This window comes from Suricata suricatta, chromosome 9 (genome assembly GCF_006229205.1).
Source record: "Suricata suricatta isolate VVHF042 chromosome 9, meerkat_22Aug2017_6uvM2_HiC, whole genome shotgun sequence".
In the NCBI taxonomy this organism is placed as follows: domain Eukaryota; kingdom Metazoa; phylum Chordata; class Mammalia; order Carnivora; family Herpestidae; genus Suricata; species Suricata suricatta.
The window spans coordinates 122,589,972-122,613,893 of NC_043708.1; the positions used below are offsets into that span (position 1 = coordinate 122,589,972).

At 44.7% G+C, this 23,922-nt stretch overlaps 1 protein-coding gene across 1 annotated transcript in view; it reads left to right on the top strand.

Annotated features, from left to right (window-relative positions):
• The window catches only part of ADAMTS17 (ADAM metallopeptidase with thrombospondin type 1 motif 17), a 337,603-nt gene that overhangs the window by 230,959 nt on the left and 82,722 nt on the right, over positions 1 to 23,922 (top strand). The window contains exons 15-17 of the mRNA XM_029952287.1: positions 5,657 to 5,777; positions 10,301 to 10,369; positions 21,277 to 21,357. Of these exons, the coding sequence (XP_029808147.1) occupies positions 5,657 to 5,777; positions 10,301 to 10,369; positions 21,277 to 21,357 (271 nt within the window). The remainder of the gene's footprint in view (positions 1 to 5,656; positions 5,778 to 10,300; positions 10,370 to 21,276; positions 21,358 to 23,922) is intronic.

Here is a 23,922-nt window from a genome sequence, read left to right on the forward strand (position 1 = left end):
ATTCTTAAGTGTGGACATACTCCGCCATGAGTCTTCTCATCTCTTAGGTGAAGATTAAGCTGGAAGCAGAGTGGAGGAAACAGGTACAATAGTCATGTCCTGAATAATGAGGGTCTAAACTGGGCTGTGACCATGAGCATGGAGGAAAAGTAAACACTAGAGACTATGAGGAGACAAAACCACCAAGTCAAAGAAGATGAGGGTGGAGAAATGGCCACTATATGTGGTGACCAGGAGGTTGTCTGTCGCCGGTGATCTTCTATCGAGCAGGGGCAGGACTCTGTGGGCAGAATCCAGGTTTCAGATCACTAAAGATGGATATTTCTGACGTCTGAGATAAATGGCTGTGCTGTCCATGGCTCATCCTGTCTCCTCCGCCAGCACACTGCTGAGCACTAAACCCTTTCTAGGTGTTTTGCGTGTTTCACAGGGACTGTCTCTCCCAAAAAAGAACGTGTGCTTTCCCCACCAGTTCCCTACCTTGTTGAGCTTTTGATTAATTATGCCCCCAGCAGTGTCCTCTCCTGGTGTCATACATACCCCAATTTGTCAGCAGAACAGGGCGCAGACCTGCAGATGCTGACCAGGGACTTTAAGATCTGCTGTGACAGCTCAGATGGGTAGCAGGAATGCCTAGTGTACGTAGAAACATAACTGCTAGGGATCGCTAGGAAAACAGAGGAAGATTCTAGATTTCATTGTTTGGAGTTTGCTTTGGGTCGGTCATCTTGCCCTTTTAGAACACCAGTCCTCATAAATACAATTGTTAAAACTCCTTTAACACTCAGAATTAATGAATTGTATGCTTTGGTAGCTTCCATTTGAAAAAAAAAATCCCAGCCCCTTGCAAAAATATTCTATATTGCTTGCACTAACTGTGGGGCAAAGAGAGATAATGCCACTCTTGGCTGCTTCGTTTGGCTTCTCTCCTTTGCTTCTCTGATTTGCTGCTCTTCATACACTGACACCCCTTGTGTGCCCTGCCTTCAGACACAGTAGGTACCTAGATTAATACCAGATAGAGTGGGCAGAGTGCACAAACCTCTCTCAGGGCCTTGTGTGTCTTGAAGAATTAACTTAAAGGGTGACTCTGCACGTGTCCTTGTTTGCACATGATCTGAGAAGCCCCGTGGGGCAGACAGTGACCCGCTGCTGGCGGTGCTGCTTGATATTATGGGAGAACCCACCTGTGGATGAGCCTCTGGACACTGGCTCCCGGCGGCATCTTTTACTGAGAGGGACCAGGGGAAGGATGTGGTCCTGCCTACTTTGTCCTTCCCTCTCTTCCTTTTTTGGAGAGGGCAGGGGTTCTGTGGGAGAAACAGGGAGAGAGGAAAATTACCTATTGAGCCCTACTCTGCTCAGACAAGGTGGCAGCTGTCCCCTAACCCCTTAGAAGGAAGATTGTGTGCTGTCTCCATCTGTCCTGACAGCACCCACCTGTCACCAGGGTCTCAAGAAGTGAACCAGAGGAGAGGTCATTTTTTACCTCTGAGGTTGAGATAAATATTCTGGTTTATAGAATGGGAAAACTGAGGCCCCTATCGAAATCCGTAATTATCTTTAGGATATGCATAGTGACCACAGCCTTGAGCATAACATTTATGGAAGAGAAGCTGATGGCCTGCCTGCCTGGGTAGCTTAGCCCTAATCTACAAGACAGCCTACAATTTGAAGTCATGTCTGAGGATACATTTGCTCTTAGAGGTGAAGTTTTAGCAAAAGAAGCTGATTTTTAAAATTAAAACAAGATGCTGGGTGGAGAAAGAGGAGAAAAGAGCAGAGCAGTTTCCCCCTGTATCCAGCCGTTGGCAATTGTACAAATAAGATAATGTGAATCCTATAAGCAAGGCTATTGAAGGCTCCAGATCTGAGTTTCTGTTTCCCTGGTGGACAGGTGAAGCAGAACCGCACTGTGAGAAGGACCGAACAGCATCCAGGTGATCTGCGAGGCCCTCATTTGAGGGCATTTGGGGTTTTCTAACTAGACAGTATCATGGTGGAGCCTCCCACAGACCATTTACCTGCCCTGGGTACCATTGTAAGGGGAACTCTGCTTCCTGAGAGTATAGGGGGACCAGCCTCTGTTGTCCTTGCAGCTCTGCTGGCCTCCCCCACATGCCTCCAGGATACCACGACCCAGCACTGCTTCAGCTCAGGGGTGACAGTGTTACATTCCCTGTTGGAACTCATGCCTGAGGTCTTTCAGTGGCAAGTGGATGTTAAGTAGGCACTGCTTACAGCTCAGCATCTGGTGGCAGCAGCCGTCTCCAAGAGGGCCTCTATCTCTGAGCTCCAAACCTAGCCCAGTGGCCTCCCAGTATGACCTGGGCCCACAGCATCTCCTGAGAACTCCCTAGAGTTGGCAGATCCTTGGGCCTCACCCCAACAATAAGTGACCCGCCCAACCCTCCAGGTGATTCTGGCATGCTGGAGTTGGAGAACAGCTACCCTACATGATCTTGTGGCCCTGGGCCTGTGAGATCTTCGGTCCACCCTAGAAACTGATCACTGCTGGTCAAACTGGGGAGACTTGTTCCCTTTAGGCTATGCAGAGCAAGACTTTGTCTGAAAGGGCATACCATCTTCATAGACTAATGTTTGCTCTCAAGAACAATGGTCCCAACAAAAAACTAAGCAGGTGGTCATGTATCAGAAAGGATCCTCCATTGTTTTAGATCCAGATCTAAGCCCATGCTTTTTAGCTGCTTTAATTGGCCCATTGAGAAGAACAGATGCTGATGAGGATGTGCCACACCAGGCTTGCCTGGAAACATCCTGGGCTCTCAGAAAGGAGGCAAGTGCTGGTTCCGGGCAGGCCAAGCATGCCCCAGAAGCTTCATAGACATCAGGCCTTGCTGGACTCCCAAATGACTTGGACTTCATCCCTGAAAAGAAAGGAAATCAACTCCAAACATTGCATCTACTTAAACTTTGGATCCCATGAGGTCTAAATCAGTACTGGTCAGAACTTCGCTACTGCATTAAGTGTGCTCCTGTTCTTTATGCTGTGTTTTAGGAGCCATGGCAGAATCTCAGGAGGGATAGAAAATTGTTCCCTGATTTGCCTCTGCTTGTTTGGGGCCAATGGCATCTCCTGCCAGGATTGGCCAGGAGGGCACCTAGGGCTGGTCTAGCTGTGCAGGCGCTCTGCAAGTGCTCATTTAAGCCACAGCCTTTTCTCCTCATTTGTCTCTTTCCCACCAAGGTCCTTCTTTCAGGGGATTCTGGAAGAAGTGGTTTGCTCATCTAGGAAGGTGTGTGCTCTCCTAGGGGCCCTTCCTGCCAGTGGGGTCCCTGTCCTGTTCCTCCCTGCAGCACCTCCCATGCCTGTCCTTCTGCTTCCCGGTGAACTCCTGCTCTGGAAGATTGTAGACTGCACACTGTGCCTCCTTTAGACTGCACACTGTGCCTCCTTGTCCTGTTCTCCTGGCCAGACAGCAGGTGGCCTTTTGAAATTCTGGCACAGAAGCTCTCCTCACGTTTCATTTTTCTCCTGTTCTTTTAGCTTCTTTTTCTACATTCTTGTAAACCCAGCAGGCTTTAGGAAGAGGCCCCACCCTCTCCAGAACGCCTCTCAATGACCCTGGTCCTTAGCTGAAGACAATCAGCGAGAGATGGGAGGCAAGAGGTGAAGTTCTGCTCCTGGCCCTGCCAGATAGCTTGCTGTGTGGCCTCCGATTTGTCAGGTGCCATCATTGTGGCTGTGGGAGAGGTGTCTGGGGAAAGTGGGATGTTAACTTAGAACATCTAGAAACGATTTTATCAGGAAGTACTAATGGAGGTACAAGATACGGAGTGGTGGCCAAGCCAGCGGGAGTGTGTTTAGAAGATAACAGGAAGTCCAAGTAGTTAGAGTCTAGAGCTCAGAGCACCTGAGACATAGGGAAGCCACATGTGGTGACAGGTCAGGATGACATGAAAGAAGCCAGAGTTTGGGGGCCAGACCCAAGCAGAAGCTTTAGAACACAAAGGAGCAACACAGCTTAGCAGCACCCATCTGCAGCCACAGCCTTTGCTGACCATGTTGGTTGAGCAGAATTTTGGATCTTGGCAGCCTTGGATTCTTAGCCCATATAATTTTCAATCGAGCAACTTTGCAACAATCAGCCAGCAGTCCAGATCCTGAAGCTAGGTAGTTCCTGGAATGTTCTCCAGGCTCCGGGTCCCTTGTGGCAGCCCATCTTCCTCCAGGCTCTTTTTGGGCATTGTGCCTCAGCAAGGCATTGCAGATGATGCCAGTTACCATCCGGGTCTCCATGGTCCTCAGCCAGCCCTGCTGGGCAGGGGATCCCACAGTCTGCATTTTGACAGCCCTTGTGGAGAGGCGGATGCACATTCCATTGAAGAGCCGCTCCCATGATGAAGCAGGGGGTCCTGATGATGTTGAGGAGCCTGGAAGTCAAGAGGACGTTGCCAGCTCCACTCCACGCCATGCTGGAGTGGGGCGCAAGGAGGGAGGCGTCTGGCCAGCACCCATCCTAGCATCACGGGAAGGAGTGCAATCACCTCGGCCCGACTTACCTGGCTGTTGATTTGTTCACAGCCTGAACCACCAGTCCCTAATGCAGGGCACAGAGCAGGGGGGAAACTCCATTCTTGCTCTGGAAGTACTCGCTTCACGGGGGAAAAGCGGAGTTTCAGCAGTTTAGCCAACACACACTCCGTGTTACCCAGAATATGAAGTTAAATATGTTGTTTTGCAGAATATAAAAGTCTCATGCTTTTTTTTTTTTTTTTTTAAGGAAAAACAAGAGTTCACAATCTTTTCCCACTTCTCACGGACTGACTTGGGCTGTGCCGCCCGGAACCACTCTGGGTTGGGTTAATTCTTCTTTGCCCTCACAGATGCCTTTTTGAAAGTTTTGGGAGACAGGGGTCTTCTTGGGCTTGGTCTCCACAGGGAAATGAGGAGGCTCATGTCTTCAGCCATGTCTGAAGGAGGCCTGGGCTTCCTGGCCTCAACAGAAAAATCAGTGTGGTTTGTGCACACTGTTCTGTTGGCTGTCGGAACCAAGGCACAGGTGCCCCGCACGGCCCCAGGCAAAACACGAATTCTGTGTGAAGTGTGGCCGCACTAGTCGGTGTGTGAGAGTCAGTCAGAGGCATGGCCACTACCTCAGGTCATACTAGAAAGGTTAGGCAGACTTCTGAGGCCTAAATGTTTGCCTTCCAGGGCCCCCTTCTCTGTAACAAATTATAAAAAGTATGTCTGACAACTATGTGGGTATAAAGACAGATATAATACACGTTGCATTCTATTCATTTTTTTCTCTTATGATTTTGATTTTTTTATATTTATTTATTTTTGAGAGATAGAGACAGAGCACAAGTTGGGGAGGAGCAGAGAAAGAATGAGACACAGAATCTGAAGCAGGTTCTAGGCTCTGAGCTGTCAGCACAGAGCCTGACCCAGGGCTCCAACTCAACACCGAGAGACCATGACGTGAGCTGAAGTCGGACGCTTAACCGACTGGGCCACCCAGACGCCCTTTCTCTTCTGATTTTGAAATAAAATATTTCTTGGGCTCTGAGACTGCAGCAGGCCCCGGGCACCATGCCTGCCAGGCCTGTTGGAGAAGTCAGCCCTGTAGAGATTCTCCTGGAAAATCCCTGAGTCACAGACACAGAATAACCCGGTCCTTTGGTTGTCCAGAAAATCGGCTGCGATGGCATCATCGGGTCCGCGGCCAAGGAAGACCGGTGCGGGGTCTGCAGTGGCGATGGCAAGACCTGCCGTGTGGTGAAGGGCGACTTCAGCCACTCCCGGGGCACAGGTGAGTGCGAGGCCCGAGGGAAAGGGGACCCTGGCCACGCCTGGGGGGGGCTGGGGAGGGGGAGCCCCAAAAGGTCACTGCCACTGCAGGACAGCCTGCAGGTGTTTATAGATTTTATTTCCTTTGCCCAAAGCCAACGATCACACACTTCTAGTTGATAAGAGATAGGCAACCTGGCCCTTCAGTTTTATGATTTCTGAAAGGCAAAGAGAAAACATTTTAGCCAGAACACCTATAGGTTCCTAGAACTGAATGGTTTGCCCGTGGTGCCCAGTGGTGCCACCCTCCCCAACCTGCCCCCCTGCACTTTGCATCGGCCTGTCTTCCCATGTGACACTTGGCCATGTCATTTTTACCTGTAGATGGAAGATTCTCTAGAGCTATTTTCTGTCAGCTAAAGTAGGACCGCATATGCACACATCCCTAAAACGCACATGAAGCCGGATGTTCTGGGAAGTCTGAGCTGCCTCTCTGCCAAGTGTGAATACAGAGGGGGAGTGTCCTATTTCCCGGATGTAGTGCTAGGAGGTCTACATCTGGGAAACAGGACACTCCCCCACCTCCGGGAAATAGGACACTCCCCCAGCGCTGGGCTTACAGAGGTCCATTGAAGTTCAGCTGATGCGTCCTCGGAGTCTTTCTGCTAGAACTCTCTTCACAGCGGTGGGCTGCTCTGCCCAGAGGTGGCAGGTAATTTCTGATCCCCTGTCCTGGAGGACACTAACTTCTGAGGTCCAGGGATGTGTCTGGGTTGACCGTAATGAGGGGAGCATGAGGCAGGCAAGTCCTCTGGGGAGAGAGCTCTTTTCACAGCCTCAGTGAGTGTCCACTTGCCAAAGCAGCTTGGTGGGCGGAGCTGAGCTGAAAAGTCTCTATTTGAATTTGAATGATTACTTTCCAATTCAACTTTACCCCACAAGGGAACAAATCACAGGTAGTCCTCTCTGTCCCGCAGAACAGGCCTCTGGGAATGAGGCAGAGAGGAGAAGTCTGTGCACGCTCCCCTCTTCTCTCTCTGGACCTAGTCTAGCGGAAACCTTCCCGCTTGGTGCCTTGCAGAAAGGTTAACCTATTACACGAGGATTTTGCAGGATCTTGTGAAAGCAAAACCCGAGGCAAATGTAAGCACAGAATTTAATTTTTAAATGATGCTTAGGAAGTACATTTCAGGCCAGGTTTCTGGATTTTAAAGACAGGTGCCCAGTCTACAAAATAGGACACTCGTGTGAGAATCTGTGCCTGCTGCATGGCTCCTGAGGTAAACTGAGGAAGGTAATGCTAGAGCAAGTCAGTCTGGGGGAAAGTGCCCTCTGAAGTGGCATTGTCCGGGACAGGAGTCACAGGGCCACTTTAGACTATTCAGATTTCAGTTATAGGGACACCTGGGCGGCTTAGTCGGTCAAGCATCCTACTCTGGATCCAGCTCAAGTCATGATCTCACGGTTCGTGAATTCGAGCCCCATATGGGACTCTGCACTGACAGCAAGAACCTTCTTGGGGTTCATTGTCTCCCACTCTGTCCCACTCAAGCGCACACACACACACATGCGCACTTTCTGTTAAATAAACATTAAAATTTTTTTTCATTATAATTAAAATTAAACTTAAAAGTTCAGCCCTCTCTCCCACTAGCCACATTTCAAATGTCCCATTGCCACATGTGGCTGGTGGCTCCTGTGACAGACAGCACACAGAACACTTCCGTCATTGCAGAAAGTTCTCAAACAACACTGCTCTGGGACATTGGCGGTTCCTATTTGTTTTGACTTGTCTGATGGCACTTTCTCTGTTTGGATCCCCAGCTCCAGTCGGCCATGAGACTTTGACCTCGCCGACTAGGAGCAAAACCTCTGCAAGTTTTAGTACTTTTTAGTACTGATTTTTTTTAAAGTGGGGGAGAGATTAGAACCTTTTATTTAAATTGGGGCGCCTGGGTGGCTCAGTCGGTTAAGTGTCTCACTTAAGCTCAGGTCATGATCTCACGATTCGTGAGGTTGAGCCCTGCATTGGGCTCTGTGCTCACAGCTCAGAGCCTGGAACCTGCTTCAGATTCTGGGTCTCCCTCTCTCTCTGCCCCGCCCCCATGCTGTAGGCGCATGCACATGCGCTCACGCGCGCGCTCTCTCTCTCAAAATTAAATAAACATTTAAAAAATTAAACCAAAAAAGAAACTTTTATTTAAATCAAATGTGCTGAGCTCCAGTAAACCGAACTAACTCTAATTGTGGAAGGCCGGTTGAGCACAGGTTGAATTGTCCATTCGTGCCCCCCAACAATTCAGTAGAACATTAAAAATGGTTCTGTCACACCCCTTTGAAAACCTCCACTGGAGGCAACATCCCAGCTCATTTCCAAGAGAACCCCATGGGTTTGCCCCCGATGGGGGCAAAAATTGTTCTCTTTTTTCCTAGAGGCTAATCTGCTTGATGACCTTTGATTTCCGCATGAGAAGATCCATCCTAATATTCACAGTAATGTTTTTTTTTTGTCTCTCCTTTTCCATCCTACCTTGTGTCTGGGTCCCTTCCGTTCGCAGGAAGAATGTGGGCAGGAATGTGTAGCCTTCCTTCCAGGGAGCTCAGGATTCCGGGGCTCTGGTAGCCGGTCCCTTCGGAGGGACAGAGCACCACTGGAAGCCTGCCCCAACCCAAGCCTGTGGTTAATGTGCTTCCTTCCACCTTTGGGCACACGAAACCCTTAGCAAACCTTCAGAGAAAGATAAGCACCCAGAGCTTCACTCACCTGGAAAAGTTCCTTCCTTCTGAGCAGCTGCCAAATGTCACACCTTTGTTTATCCCAAGTTTTCACCATCTGTGAGCAGAAGCTTATATCATTGTGGATTCTGCTTACTGAAAACATGCATGAAATGCTCACTTACACATGAATGAATTGCTATTTAATATAGTTTCATCAAACACTACCCTGTGATCATGGTCTGACATTCTGGAATGCACATATACAGAGATACTGACAAAGGGCCACCCACTGGTCTATTTGCCCAGCAAACATTTACTCAATACTACTACATTTTAATTTTTTTTAATGTTTAGTTATTTTTGAGAAATAGACAGACACAGTGTATGAGCAGTGGAGGGGCCAAAAGAGGGGAACAGAATTGGAAGCAGGCTGACAGCTCAGAGCCTGACACAGGGTTTGAACCCACAAACTGTGAGATCATGACCTGAGCCAAAGTCAGAAGTGTAACCGACTGAGCCACCCAGGTGCCCTTGTGCTGCTACATTTTAAGCATGAGTTATACAGAAGTAAATGTTAATGGTTCCCCAAGTGGGTCACAGCCAAGGGAGGGAACCCCCAGGCATGCAGCTTGTGTCCACGTGTGACGCGGAGGCATCTCAGCAGGGGGTGCCACGAGGCCGCAAGTTCTCAAGGGGCACCTAGCCCAGGCCTGCTGAAAGATGAGGGTGTTCCCCAAGCCCTAAAAGACCAGTAGAAACAAACTGACAGTGGGGGGTGGAGGAAGGGCCTTTCAGGCTGAGGGAAAAACCAAACTTAGAAATGGTAAGGAGACCCCGGGTCACGTAATATCTGGGTGACTCCAAGTGAGGCTGGGCGGAATCCCTAATCCTGTCAATTTAGATAGGAAGGTAACTTTCATCTCAGCCCAGCTCGAAAGATTGGGAAAAGGAGGAATGTCTTATCACCCGTAAGGGGTGAATATCAAAAAGAAATACCATCCCAGAAAGATAACGAGTTATCAAATGCAGGATTTTTGCCCAATTATCTGAAGTCCTGACCCTTGCCTGAACCCTTCTGGATTTTTTCACCTAAGTGCTTGAGCTGAGAATCCAGAGCAGGCCCACCCAGGGACAGTGTCCACACCCCCAGGGCGTCCCCCTCTTGGGTCCTTGCGATATGACATTCGGAGTGTTGGCTATTTATTACCCCCCTGGCCTATTGATTCCCGAGTTCAAACAACCGAGGCCCTCAGCAACTCAGCGATAGGAGGGATCTACTCGAATTGGCTATTGTATTACTTCCTTGATAGATGGACAGGTTTGCATATGCTCAAGCCTTTGGTTGAATTGAAACAGTGGAGTTTTTTAATTTAGAAATTTGGAAGTTCTTGGTGTGAGGCCTTCACTTCATTCACTAGATTGTCACTGCAACATCTGTATCTTTCTCCTGTGCTCCTCAGTGCTACAAAGGTGACAGTACCTATTGAAGTCCCCACCAACAACCACCGTTGGCGCCCCCTGGGTTCTGAATTGCATTGCACTTGCTCTCAAAGAGAACCTTCTTGAACAATGAATTTTTAAAAGGAGAGGTGATGTGATCCATCCCTTTTGAGGGTGGATAGATCCACAAGTCACATATTTGCTCAGTAATTTCCTTTAGAGTCTGTCCTGTGCCAGGTCCCTGGGTGTGGGGTATGGAGGTTCTGTGGAGAAATTTACCCTATATGATAACAAATAACGACTCTTCTCTCCGCTGTGATTAAGCACGCCAGTGTCAGTTCCTGAAATGCACATATAAACCAAGTATAATGTATTTCTTTTCCTCAGTCAAGAATGATCTGTGTACGAAGGTGTCCACATGTGTGATGGCAAAAGCTATTCCCAAGTGTTTCTCATGTAAGATGTTTGTGTATTATGTGCAGTACCAGCGGTGACATGTGTGGTGTGGCATTCTTTCCTCGCTTACATGCCTGAATGTTTTCTGAGCAGAGTTGATGGGAATGAGTCATGCATGAAGCCATGGATAAACACGAAGGCCATTAATCACTTACGTTTAACTGATGTGTAGGGCTGATTGCCAAAAAGAGAAACTGAGGATCAAAACCAATTTTAAAGCTATAAAAGGTAAAGAGTTATGAGATTGGAGACCAGAAGCGTGCACTGGTGTGCCATGGAAACATCTCTGTTCTCCTCAGCCACACTTGATGCTTTGGCAGAAAATGCTAAGACGTGCCAGAGAATTTGCCATGGATGGCACTTTCTTCCACAGCGAAGTTTCCATACCACAGGGTTGGATTTCCCAAAGTCAGGAGATAACATCTGCCTGGTCTTCATACTAAAGATAAGGTCATGGCCTTGCTTTGGCCCACCTACACTGACCTCACGTTCTGGGAACTCAGTGAGGGTATTAGTCTGGCCCCTGGGCTTCCCAAACAATGAGGTCTTTCCAATTAGACCCAGAACAGCCCTTAGGGATAAACATAAAGATAATAATATTCTCATAAACAACTTTTGAAAAAAGGGAAAACTATAAATTTACACAAAAGCCTCTCTAAGCATTTTAGAAGAAAATTACAAAAAAAAAAAAGAAGAACTTTGGTTTCTTTTACATGTTTGATACAACCTTGTGAAAGAATCCCAGTCCACATACCCAGAGTTTTACCTGCATTCCTTCATGGTACCTTGCCAGCTCAACAGTTTTCTTTCAAACACGAAAGGTTATCATCTCTAAAAACAAGTCTCCTTGGAGAATTCAGACAAAAATTATTTTGCAGGAGAATGTGTTCATAGCCTGGTGATATTAACTCTTCAGAAGACTTGAGATCAGTTTCTGGTCAACATCACATTGATGTTCCTTCTAACTACTCATTCTCAGCAAAAATTACCTGTTCTCTTGGAACGATGGCAATGGCATTGAATTTTATCCATGGCTCCTTGTGAACCCAAATCATGTTCCTCTAACTGGATTTCTCCTACTTGATGGCAGAGACTAGAATGAAAAGTTATTCTAAAGATGAAGTCCTGCTACTCTACCTAAAATATGACTTTATCTTGTGAATTCTTAGAGCATCCCCTCCCCTCTAATTATATTTCCTGCCCCACCAACATGTGGCATCTGACATCTGCATGGGGGACCATCTGGTAAGAGGGATGATAAGGTGCTCTGGGACTTGGTGATGGGACTCTTACCCTTGCTGATCACTCTTTACACCAACCTCAGTGTGGGCTCTGAGCTGTGGGTCGACGTAGGGGCCATCAGAAAGAGGACAGTGAGGTAGAGATGGTTTCCTTGGTTTGTGGATGAAACACTTGTCTTCCATTTCAGGGATTTTCTCTTTCATTGGCTCCCTGCATGTCGTGAGCAGAGGGGCTCATCTTAGAAAGAAAGGTTAGCAAAACTTTTGAGTGGCAATGACTCCTCTGCCCTGTCACTCAGAGGTCACCTAAGGATAAGTCTCATCTACCCTGAGCTTTTTACTGCCCATCTGCTCTGCCCCCAAGGTACTTGAGAGAAGAGAGAAAATGGGTGCCTTTTTAGTATTATTATTTGTGCCAAAGTTAAGCTTAAACACAGGCATGGTGACCATGCATTGGTTGCAAACATTCTACCTTGCTGGGGAATGTGGAAAATTAACTAACCTGGATCCTCATGGATGTATCCATTGCCTCAGATTCTAGCAGCCTAGTAATGCTCACACCTTAAGGTTTGCTAGTCACAAAATAGAAAGATTCCATCTAACGGTGGCTTCTCTCGTGGAATAACTCAGCTCCCCAAGCAGGTCCTTATTCTGGGGTTAGTTCTGTGGTTTAAATGGAGACTTCTCTCCAAAAGGGTTTGAATCACATCGACCCTGAGCAGTTCTTGTTTCTCCACTTTTGACATTTTACTGTCTTGTATGCCTAGAATCCAATAAGTCTTCAAACTCCGCCAGAAGGAATGGATTTTTCTAAGAAATCTGTGGCACAAAAGCCAATGCTGTAATCCTAAAAGACGTGTTTTGTTGTTGTTTGGTTTGGTTCTGTTTGCTTTGTTGTGTGTGTGTGTGTGTGTGTGTGTGTGTGTGTGTGTTTTGTGGCCAGACTTTTTAAGTAGAGGAGCATTGCTAGAGCAAAAACTGTTTTTAATCAAAAATCCCTGCCTCGTGCTCTGAGCAGTGGACAGTGCAGGGGCCATGCGCAGCAGGCTGTGTGGAGGAGCCAGTGCTGCCCTTGCCCCTGGCTGTGGGAAGTGTCTGGATGGAATCATATTGGAAGACCACGCCCCAGCTGGTTCAGGTCATCCTGCCTCGGAATCGGGATGGATCAGGGCCCTAGAAGTAAGACAACCACTGCCCTCAGGCTGAACTGTGTTTACATCTGTGGAGTCAAATAGAACACGTATTTCGGAAAGTTCTGGGGCTGGATCTGAAGTAACAGTGCCCAGACATTTGCTGTCAAGCGTGGCAGACGCTACCAAACTTTCCATCCAAGATGGCTGGTTGAACAAGTACTTCCTGTCTTCCCAAGCTCAGCTTAAAACTGAATGAGAAGGAGCCTATGAAGAGGTCTGAGGAGAACAAGGACATCTCAGGTGGACATTCCTACACATATGAATCTGAGTTAATAGACTTAGGTTTGCCTCAATACACAAGCCACAACGCAGAAGCTCCCCACATCTTAACACAAAAGCTTATTTCTTACTCATGTTACATATCCAGTGTGGGAGGTAGGAGGTTTTGTGCATTTGGGCCACTCACGGGCCTGGGCTGACAGATTTTATTGTTCAGATACTGCCACCGTCACCTTGGCAGGAAAAAGGGAACACAGCAAATCAGGTCCTGATGCTCTTAAAGCTCCTATGGGCACATCATTTTTCTCATGTTTTGAGGGTCAAAGCATGTCACATGGTCCCACAATGCATCCTTACCATTTCTGGAGAGAGACCTGGAAATATTTGGTGGCCAGCACCATGGCAGAGCACCTATACTAACACTTCGCCATTCCGGTGGCCAGCACCCAGCAAGGGCTCCCTGCCCCTCAGCTGACAGCCAGCCCTGGTGTCAGCAAACCCCACCCACATATACAAAGACAACCCATGTGGCGTTCTTCGTGAAAGAGTCTGCAACACAAAGGGAAGAAACCAAGATAACCTGAAAAGATGACCCATGGGGAAAGATCACTCAAATAATAGAAGTACAAAATCTCTACAAACTTCTTAAAAAGATTTAATATGCAACTGTATTCATAAAACTAGCACAGAACGTCCTGAGAAGAAACCGTCAGAAAACAAAAAGATCTCAAAAGTATGACCCTCAAATTAAAAATATGTGATAAAGGGCCCCATAAACAAATGGCAAATGACAGGAAAATAATGTTTGCAATAAGTCTAATAAGTAAAAAGTTTGGGTTCAAAACATATTAAATATATATTGATAGGTACTAAGGTATAATTATTTTTTATTTTAGAGAAAGAGAGAGCTCCCACAAGTGGGGAGAGGGGCAGAGGGAGAGAGAGAGAATCTTAAGCAGAGTCCATGCTCATTGTGAGGCCCAATGGAGGGCTCAATCCCCAACTCTGTGATCATGACCTGAGCTGAAACCCAGAGTTGGACACTCAACCAACTGAACCACCCAGGTGCTCCTAAGTAATACTTTAAAAATTCCTGCTGATCAATTAACTAAAAACAAAAAGCTATTAGAAAACATGGGTAATGCTTACCAACAAGGCAATTAACTGAAAAGGATATGCAAATAGCCCATTAATATATAATAAGATGCCAAGCCACATCGATAATGAGGGAAATGCAAATGAAATCTCCAACAGAATATTTTTTCACCTATTGGATTAACAAATATTAAGAAGATTGATATTTTCAAGTATTTAGAAGTCTATGTATAAATGGACAACATCATATAGTGTTGGTGACTTATCTATTAGTTAAGCTGTTATGGAGGGTAATTTGGTTATACATACCTCATAAACTCATGTTTATTTGACCCAGCAATTCTCACAGCTGATTGGGTAGGACGTGGTATATATGCACAATAAGACATGTGCAAAGCTGCTTACTGCAACATTTTTTTAAGCATCTTGGTTGAAATAAAATCCACACACCATAAAATTCACTCATTTAAAACATGCAGCTCAGTGGGTATTTAGTACATGCAAAAGTTGTGTAGCCATCACCACGATCATCCTAAAAAGAAGTCCTGTACTCATTAGCACTCATTTCCTGTCTCACCCCTACCCCAGCCCTCAGCAACTACTTTCTGTGTCTATTTGCCTATTCTTAACATTTCCTATAAATGGCACATACCATACGTGGTCCTTTGCAACTGGCTTCTTTAACTTAGCATATGATTTTCAAGGTTCATCCATATTGTGGCATGTGTCAGTGGCTTCATTTTTTTTATTGCTGAATAATATTCCATTTTATGGTTATACCACATTTTTTAAATGCATTCATCAGTTGATGGGTATTTGAGTCGTTTCCACCTTTTCTTTAGCTATTATCAATAAACTGATGTGAACATCTGTATATAAGCTTTTGCGTGGAAATGTGTTTTCATTATTTTGACTATATACCTACAATCAGAATTGGTAGGCCATATGGTAATTCTGTTTAATTTGGGGGGGAACTGCCAAACTCTTCTCCAAAGCATCTGTACCATTTTACATTCCTGCTGGTAATGAACAAGGGCTCCATTTGCTCCACATTCTCTACAGCTCTTCTTGTCTATTGTTTCGTTATGGGCATGTTCAAGGGTATAAAGTAGTATCTCATGGTGGTTTGGATTTGCATTTCCCTAATGACTAATGATTTTGAGAATCTTTTCATGTGCCTGCTGGCCATTCATACTATATATCTTCTTTGGAGAAAATGTCTATTAAAATCCTTTGCTTATTTTTAAATTGAATTATTTGTCACTTTATTATTGAATTATAAGCTTTCTTTATGTATTCTAGCTACAGTTTCTTTATCAAAATAATTTGCAAATAGTTTTGTTTGGGTTATGAATTTGCTTTTCACTTTGCTGATGATGTCCTTGGAAGCACAAAGATTTAAATTTTGCTATAATCTATTTTGGTTTTTTTCCTTTAGTTGCTTGTGCATTTGCAGTCATATCTAAGAATCCATTGCCTAACCAAAGTCAAAACATTTTACTTCTGTTTCCTTCTAAGACTTTTATAGTCTTAGTTCTTAGATTTAGGTCTTTGATCCATTTTAGGTTAGGCTTTTTGTATCCTCTTATATAGGAGTCCAGCTGCATTCCTTTGTATGTGAATATTCAGTTATTGTTGAAAAAACTATTCTTTCCCCATTGAATATTCTTGGTACCTTTGCTTTTAAAAAGTCAATAAAGGATTCATTTCTAGATTCTCAATGATGTTCCATTAATAAATATGTCTGTCTTTACGCCAGTGCCACATTATCCTCATTACTGCAACTGGCTAGAAAACTTTAAAATCAGTGTCAGTTCTCCAACTCTGTTCTTTTTAAATATTGTTTTGTCTATTCTAGGTCCCTTGCATTTCCATATGAATTTTAGGTATAGCTTGTCATTTTTGGCAAAAAAGCAAAACCAAAGAGCTGGGATTTTTATACACACTGTTGATCGGTAAATCAATTTGTTAAGTATTCCATATTAACATTATTAAGTTTTCTGATCCATGAACATGGAATGTCTTCCTATTAATTTAGGTCTTCTTGAATATCTTTTCAGCGGTGTTTTGTAGTTTTTGGTGTAGAAATATTGCACATCTTTAAGTTTATTCCGAAGTATTTTATTCTTTCTGATACTACTTAATTCAGATTGTTAATTTCATTTTTAACTATTCAACCTCAATGCCTGGCAATCCTGTTGATTCTTGTGTATTGATTTCACAAGAACCTGTTTTAATATATTTTAGTGTATTCTTTAGGATTTCCCTATATATAAAAGCTTGACATCTGCAAATAGACATGTTTTTACTCCTTCTTTTCTAATTTGGATGCCTTTTAAAAATCTTTTTTGCCTAATCGACATGGAGAGAACTTCCAATGCAATGCTAAATAGAAGTACCAAGAATGGACGTCCTTGTCTTCTTCCTGACCCTAGTGGGGGGAATCTTTAAGTATTTCACCATTAAGTCTGATGTTAGTGGTGGGTTTTCCCAAGTGCTGTTTACCAGGTTGAGGACATTCCCTTTTGTTTCTAGGCTGTTGAATACTTTTATCATGAAAGGGCATTAACTTTTGTCAAATGTTTTCTCTCAATCTGTAAAAATGATCTTGTAGTTTTTGTTTTTTATATAGATTTCATTGATTCATTTTTATATGTTAAACTAACCTTGAATTCCTGGGACAAATTTTAGTTGATCCTGGTATATAATCTTTTTTATATGTTGCTGGATTAGGGTGCTAGTATTTTGTTAGGGGTTTTGTGTGCATACTTTTACACAATATAGCATTATTTCTAATAATGAAAAAGTTGAAACAAATGTCAATTAAGGGAATAGTCACATAAACTACATAGCAATTTAAATGAGAAGTCAACTAGGACAATATGCACTCCTATGGTCTCCAAGAAATAGCATGTTAAAAAAAAAAGTAGAATACAAGATTTATTTATATTGTTACTCCTAACACTTCTGTAAAATATAGACAAATATAAATATGAAAATGCCACACAGTATATTTTAATTTGCATGAATATCTGATCATATAATAGTGGCAGTTCCCACATGGAGGGGAGTGGATTAAGAGGACTTGAGATTTACTTGTATTATAAAATTCTTATGAGAAAATACACATGTGTATTTGTATAAATTTAAAATACATAAATTTTTACAAAAATAAAAATTAACTCACTGATATACAGAAGCCTACATCCTAACAATTTTTACTATAAACCAAGGAAAAGTGATGTTTGTCTATGACACTGTCCTGTCCTTGCCTACAGTATAAGCCCACTGTAAGCAGCTTGTACAAGTAGAATTTGTGTCATTTAAAAATTCGTAATAAGGGGCACCTGGGTGGCTCAGTCGGTTAAGCGTCCGACTTCGGCTCAGGTCATGATCTCATAGTTCATGGGTTTGAGCCCCACGTCGGGCTCTGTGCTGACAGCTCAGAGCCTGGAGCCTGCTTCTGATTCTGTGTCTCCCTCTCTCTGACCCTCCCCTGCTTACACTGTCTCTCTCTGTCTCTCAAAAATAAAAAAAAAATTTTTTTAATAAATTCGTAATGAATCTAGAAAGAGAATCAGAACATGATCCATAACTGCAATAGGAAAGGAATAGAGAGAGGTTAGGAGAACAAATGAATGATTGAAAAAATACCCACTAGCAAAATGTTACCAAGGAGAAGATGAAAATTGCAACCAAATGTTACTGTCACAAATGCCAAAAACTAATTAAACAATATTCTCAATAAAACAAGAACTCCTAGCTAGGACATAAGACCTCAGTGAAGATACGGTGAAGCAGTAAAGGTTGATGAAACATGACGGCAGAGCTAAGGAAAGATGTCAAGGAAGATAATGAATCCATCACAAAAGCCCAGTCCACATGGAGGCAAAGGTAAATGATATTTCTGAGAACACAAGAAGCAGCACAGAGGACAAGATTGAGGAAAATGGGCTGAGCAAAATGCAAATGAACAAAGAATCAAAAGGGTTAGAGATTACATGAACACAGTGGAAGAAAAAGAAAATTAAGCATAATTTGGTGTCCCTGAAAAAGAAAACCAAACAAATATAATAATAATAATATAGCCTCATGTCCTGGGGAAAAAATTATAGTAAACTATGACTAGTCTAATACATATCAGATTTTTAACATAAGACTCTATTAGTCATTCAATCCCAATTTTAGGTAACCTAATGAAAACATCAGATTGGCCTCAATCTTCTCATTGACATTCAATGGAGCAAATCCTACAGTGAGCTCAGAGAAAGTGTGAGCTAAGAATTTTATAGCTATCAAACTGACATTCAAGTATAAAAACAACAAACAATAATTTTTTACTATATTACATTTCTGAAAATATAATTCTCCCAAGCCCAACTCAAAGAGTGCAAGCATGAGGCGCATAAGAATTTGCTGAAGAAACTGTGGCAGGGGGGACACATAATGAACCTTAAATTAATTTTTTAGGAGTAAGACAAACAACTGCAGGAATTATCGTGGCAAAAGATAAATGTTATAAATTAATACAGTGTAGCATTCATAGAATAAAAGGTGAAAGGATGTAAGAAAGTGGAGCACAGTATAACTATGCTGACTTCGTCATTTTTTGAGAGAGAGAATAGATGTGTGCCCACAAGCACGGGAGAAGCAGAGAGAGAGAGAGAGAGAATCCCAAGCAAGCTATGCACGGTCAGCACAGAGCCCAACGTGGGGGCTCGATCTCACGACCATGAGATCATGACCTAAGCAGAAATCAAAAGTCAGGTGCTTAATCTACTAAGCCACCCAGGTGCCCCCTCCTGGTCTTTTAATATCCAGGGATTAAAATATTTCACTTACAGCTGACAATCACATACTAGAAATGTAAATATAACTAAAGATTTATGGGAAAACATCAGGATAGAAAAGAAATAGCAACTAAAATATATTGATGAAGGAAAGACAAAGCTAAGATACCCACATGCTACGTGAGCTGTGACCAGTGTGATTACAGTTCAGTTGTTTTGAGGTCTTCGGTTGTTTGGGGAAAACAACAACATGATAACCTCAGGAGTTGCAAAAAAAAGCACTGATTCCCTTCAGCACCTCTTTGTAACAAAAGCTTTTAACAAACTAGGATAAAAGGGAACTTCCTTAACCTGCTCATTGTTATCTATCACCTTATCATGCAGACCGCATTTTCAAGTGGGAAAACTTTGGAGACATTCCTGTGAACATCATGAAAAGGCCAGCACGGCCCAACCTCATGTTGCATGCCGCATGGTTTTGTACGTTCCAGCCACAGCGGTGAAAGGAGAAGAAATAAAAGCCCTAAAGATTAGAAAGGAAGAAACAAAACTGCCATAGGAGCAGATGTTTCAATTATGGAAACACAGCCAAAATAGACAACTTACCATAAATAGTAACAATATGTAAATAATGCAAAGGTAGCCCAATGCAGGATATATCTTATTAGAGAAACATTCTTTCTACCATATCCTTTTGTAACTTGAATTTTGCACCTTGGGCACATATTGCCAGCAAAACTCTATTTTAAAGTTGTCCTTGACCTTTTAAAACTATGTACAATATCCTATTCATGTAATACGATGTATGTATTTTTGTATGCATTAACATACTGAAAAGGCTAGCCACCAAAATATTACTTTTTTAGGGGTAATTTCTATAGTGCAATGTGGTACAGGTTGGTTTTGGTTGTGTTTTTTTTTTTCTTTTTGTGGTTTAATTTATTATGTACTATTTTTATAACAAAAATAAAGCTGGTTTTGCTGGGAGAAAATGAGGGAATAAATAAACCCCTCAAAAATAGATATTTCCGTAATCTCCGCATAGTTGGGCTCAGAAATCTCTCATTTTTAAAGCTCCCCTGCTGATTCAGATGATCACGTTTAGGAACCACAGGGGAGGGATTCATAATCTCATTTGGGATCATTGCCTAAATTGCTGAAGCAAACACACGTTTGCTTCAAATGAAAGTCAAACAAAACGATTACCAGCCTGCATTTCGGAATCTCACCAACAGTGTTGGGTTGCTTTATTGACACAGTGAAACCAGGCATCTGCCAGTGGCTGACCCCCTCCCTGGCAGCCTCAGCCATTTCCTCCCTGAATCATCATTACCCGCCCACTGTCTGGGTACGTGTCGGGTCGGAGAATGGACCGAGGAAGCCCTCTGGCCTCTGAGGGGCTCCTGCTGTGGATGGAAATACTCAAGGAGATAGACAGAAGCATGCACTGGGAGAGTTGCAGAAATTCCCGAAGGTCAATGGAAGTAGGAAATGGCACACAGTGTGTTAAGGAGTGGTTTTGTCACTGGGGGAGTAGCTTACCTTCTGCTATCATTCCACAGATTCAGGGAAAGCTCAAAGTACAGCGAAGACCAAAGGAAGCTCCAGCAGATGAAGTGGTCAGGGGCTCTGTGCACCTGTGCTCTGGGGAGGGGCTCCCTTAGTCTGCTAGGATTCCAGGCTGTCTTAGTCTCCAGGGGCTGCTGTAACCAAGGACCACAAACTGAGTGGCATAAACCACAGACCCTCACTGACTCTCTCATGGCCTTGGAAGCTAGAAGTCCAAGATCAAATTGTGGGCAGGGTTGCTTCCTTCGGGATGCTGGAAGGAAGAATCTGGTCCATGCCTCTCCCCTAGCTTCTGGTGGTTTGCTGGCTATTGTGGTGTCCCTTGGCTTGTAGATGCATCAACCCAATCTCTGCTTTGTGTTTACGTGGAGTTCTGTGTGCCTGTCTGCAGCCGGATTCCCTCTTTTTATAAGATTAGGTGCCCGCCCTACTCCAGTGCCATCTCCTCTTAACAAATTACATCTGCAGAGGCCCAGTTTCCAAATCAAGTCACATTCTGAGGTATTGGGGGTTAGGACTTGAATGTAAGAATGGGCACGAAGAGAGAGACAGCTCAACTCTTCACATATGCAAATGGTGCTCTCTGGAATTTGGGCAGCCAGGCGGTTCTGGCCATCAAAGAACAACTCTTTGTTGGTTGACTTGATTTCTAGGAGCTGGACCATCCCATCCATCCCGCAGGCTCTGAAATTACCATAGGGGTGGGAGGCGGGAGTAGGGCGGATCTTTCTGGGGGGTTCTAGGTGGGCCTTGACGGACCCTGGAGGTGTGCTTCACCTATCTGTGATCTCTCGCTACAGGTTATATTGAAGCTGCGGTCATTCCCGCTGGAGCGCGGAGGATTCGCGTGGTGGAGGATAAGCCTGCCCACAGCTTTCTGGGTAAAACGAAAATGATCTGATTCGTGATTTAGATTCTAAGATTTGTGTGATCTGGCTGATTATTTGGTCCAGCATCATTCTCCCAGGCCATGGGTTTTACGTTTGTATTTGAGGCATAATGATAGAAGTAATCAGAGCACGCCGCACAATGCTGTCATGTGTTTGGCTAAAGTGCAGCCACCCCCAAAGTGGGTGGGGTGGGGGAGATCAGGAGGAACTGTTATACCCAAGTTTCCAATATCACCCCCAAAAACCAGAAACCACCGGGGAGACCAAGTCACGCATGCAAAAGCAAAGGGCATTATTATTACGGGCTTATAAGCTCGGGCTCACAGACTTCACCAGCGCAGCGGATCCATGCTGAGAGCCCTGAACAAAGGGGGGGCAGGGCCTTTATGGACTTGGGAAGGGGGAGTTACAGGAAATTGTGACATAGGTATAGTAATCAAATCATTATTATACAATATTATTGACAGCAGGTTTAACCATTCACATTGCCTAGAGTATTTGTTACTTTGGGCGGGACCCAATCACAACATTTAGAGTGTTAACCAATTAGAGTGGACCCAGGACTTGTCACGTAGGGCGTCACTAGCCTTCTAGGCCTGCCCTTAGAAATGTTAAGGGTGTTAGCTGGCCTTTTCTGATCGGGCGTTACAAGGGTGGTCCCTCTCGCCTTGGGCAATGTGTTCCCTTCTGTTGTCTCATGGAGTCAGTTTCAGACCTGTGTCCTTACAGAACCACCAGCTTTGGATATGTTATGGAAGATGACAGAGGAAAGAAGGAAGTGGGGTAGTGAAAGTCCCCTAAAGTAACCCCAGGAGAACCCAGAGCAGCCTTAGCCTGCACAGCATAGACCCATTGCGTAGCTTGGGGCTGCTGAGGGCTCTGGGCATGATTTCTTAGCTGGAAAAAAGAGCAATAGCCCTAAATCCAATGGAAGCACAAAAGAATGCTGGTGTTCACTAAGTGCTGTGTGCCCGAAATTCCTAGGGGCCACCTTTATTGACTTCAGGCACAGATGCCAGTGTCTGTGGAAGGATTGGGTTCCATTCCAGATTTGTCTTCATTGCCTTCAATAGAACCATACTTAAAGCCTAAGGAGAGGGGCTCCTGGGTGGCAGTGAGTTGGGTGGCCAACTTCGGCTCAGGTCATGACCTCCAGGCTCGTGATTTTGTGCCCCGCTTCAGGCTCTGTGCTGACAGCACAGAGCCTGGAGCCTGCTTTGGATTCTGTGTCTCCCTCTCTCTGCCCTTCCCCAGTTCATGCTTACACTATTCTTACACTATTTCTCTCTCTCAAAAATAAATAAGCATTGGGGCACCTGGGTGGTTCATTCGGTTAAGTGTCCGACTTCAGCTCAGGTCATGATCTCAAGGTCCCTGAGTTGGAGCCCTGCAGCGGACTCTGTGCTGACAGCTCAGAGCCTGGAAGCCTGCTTTGGATTCTGTGTCTCCTTCTCTCTCTGCCCCTCCCCGGCTCATGCTCTGTCTCTCAAAAATAAACCTTAAATAAATAAATAAATATTTAAAAAAAATTTTTTTACGCCTAAGAAGAATTGTTCAACTAAACCCATCCTTAGGCACGGAAATCCCTCTGCGTGTAGCCTAAGCTTAGCTGCCAGCCCCTCCACTGGCCCTTTCAAAGGTCTGCCTGGTGCTTGAGCACCGGAGTGGAGTGATGACCAGACACTGAAGTGTTCTGTATGCTGCTCTGGGAGCCAGCAGGGTGCTCGGTGCAGCCTCTCCTGCTAGGTCCCTGGGATGGGACACGCTGGAACCCACACCCTCCTGCCAGCCCCACTCCTACGTTCTGTCTCGGGCTGAATTTCCATCTGGAGGTGGCTGACCCCCTACCCAGGTCCCCTTCTCCTGGGCTTCCTCGTATTATAATCTCCTCTGTCTGTGTTGCAGGGTGCTGCTTGAGATTGAAAAGAATTTATAAGACACGGTCTCTCTCTCTCTCTGGCTTCAAACTTAAGAATTAAGTTGTTTTGGCTCAAACAAAGTTCCTTGTGAAGTGCATTTAGTTCAGCTTTTATCACTGATTTTTTAAAATTATATCATTGTCCACATTCCTGCCTCTGCAGCTTCAGAAGGATCTAGGTCTTTCTTTGAAATGGTCTGTACTTGAGAAACTCAAAGTCTAATTAGACATAAAACTAACCTCTCTCTGAGACAAGTTTCCAATGAAGACCACAGTCCTGTCACTTAAGAAAACACGTTGCAGGCACTCAGATAATCTCCACACACATGCCTTGGGGAAAGGGCAGGCGTAGGGACAGGAGCTCTTGTTCCCGAGTGCCCCCACCAGGGGCTCACCAGCAAGCAGCCGCCTGGGACGGTCCCTGTCACCTCCTGTGCAGATTTCTCTTCTGCTGTGCACTCAGCCTCTGTGAGGCCACCGCTGCTCCTAAAGTTGGGGTGGAACCTCACAGGTTAACGCTCACATCGGTCTCCACTGGCCCCATGGTTTTTCCACCTCCCCGGCGCAGACGCTGTCCCCGTCTGGCCTGGCCTCCTTCACTGCAGCTGTCCGGGCTGTCACTGCAGATAAGAACAACA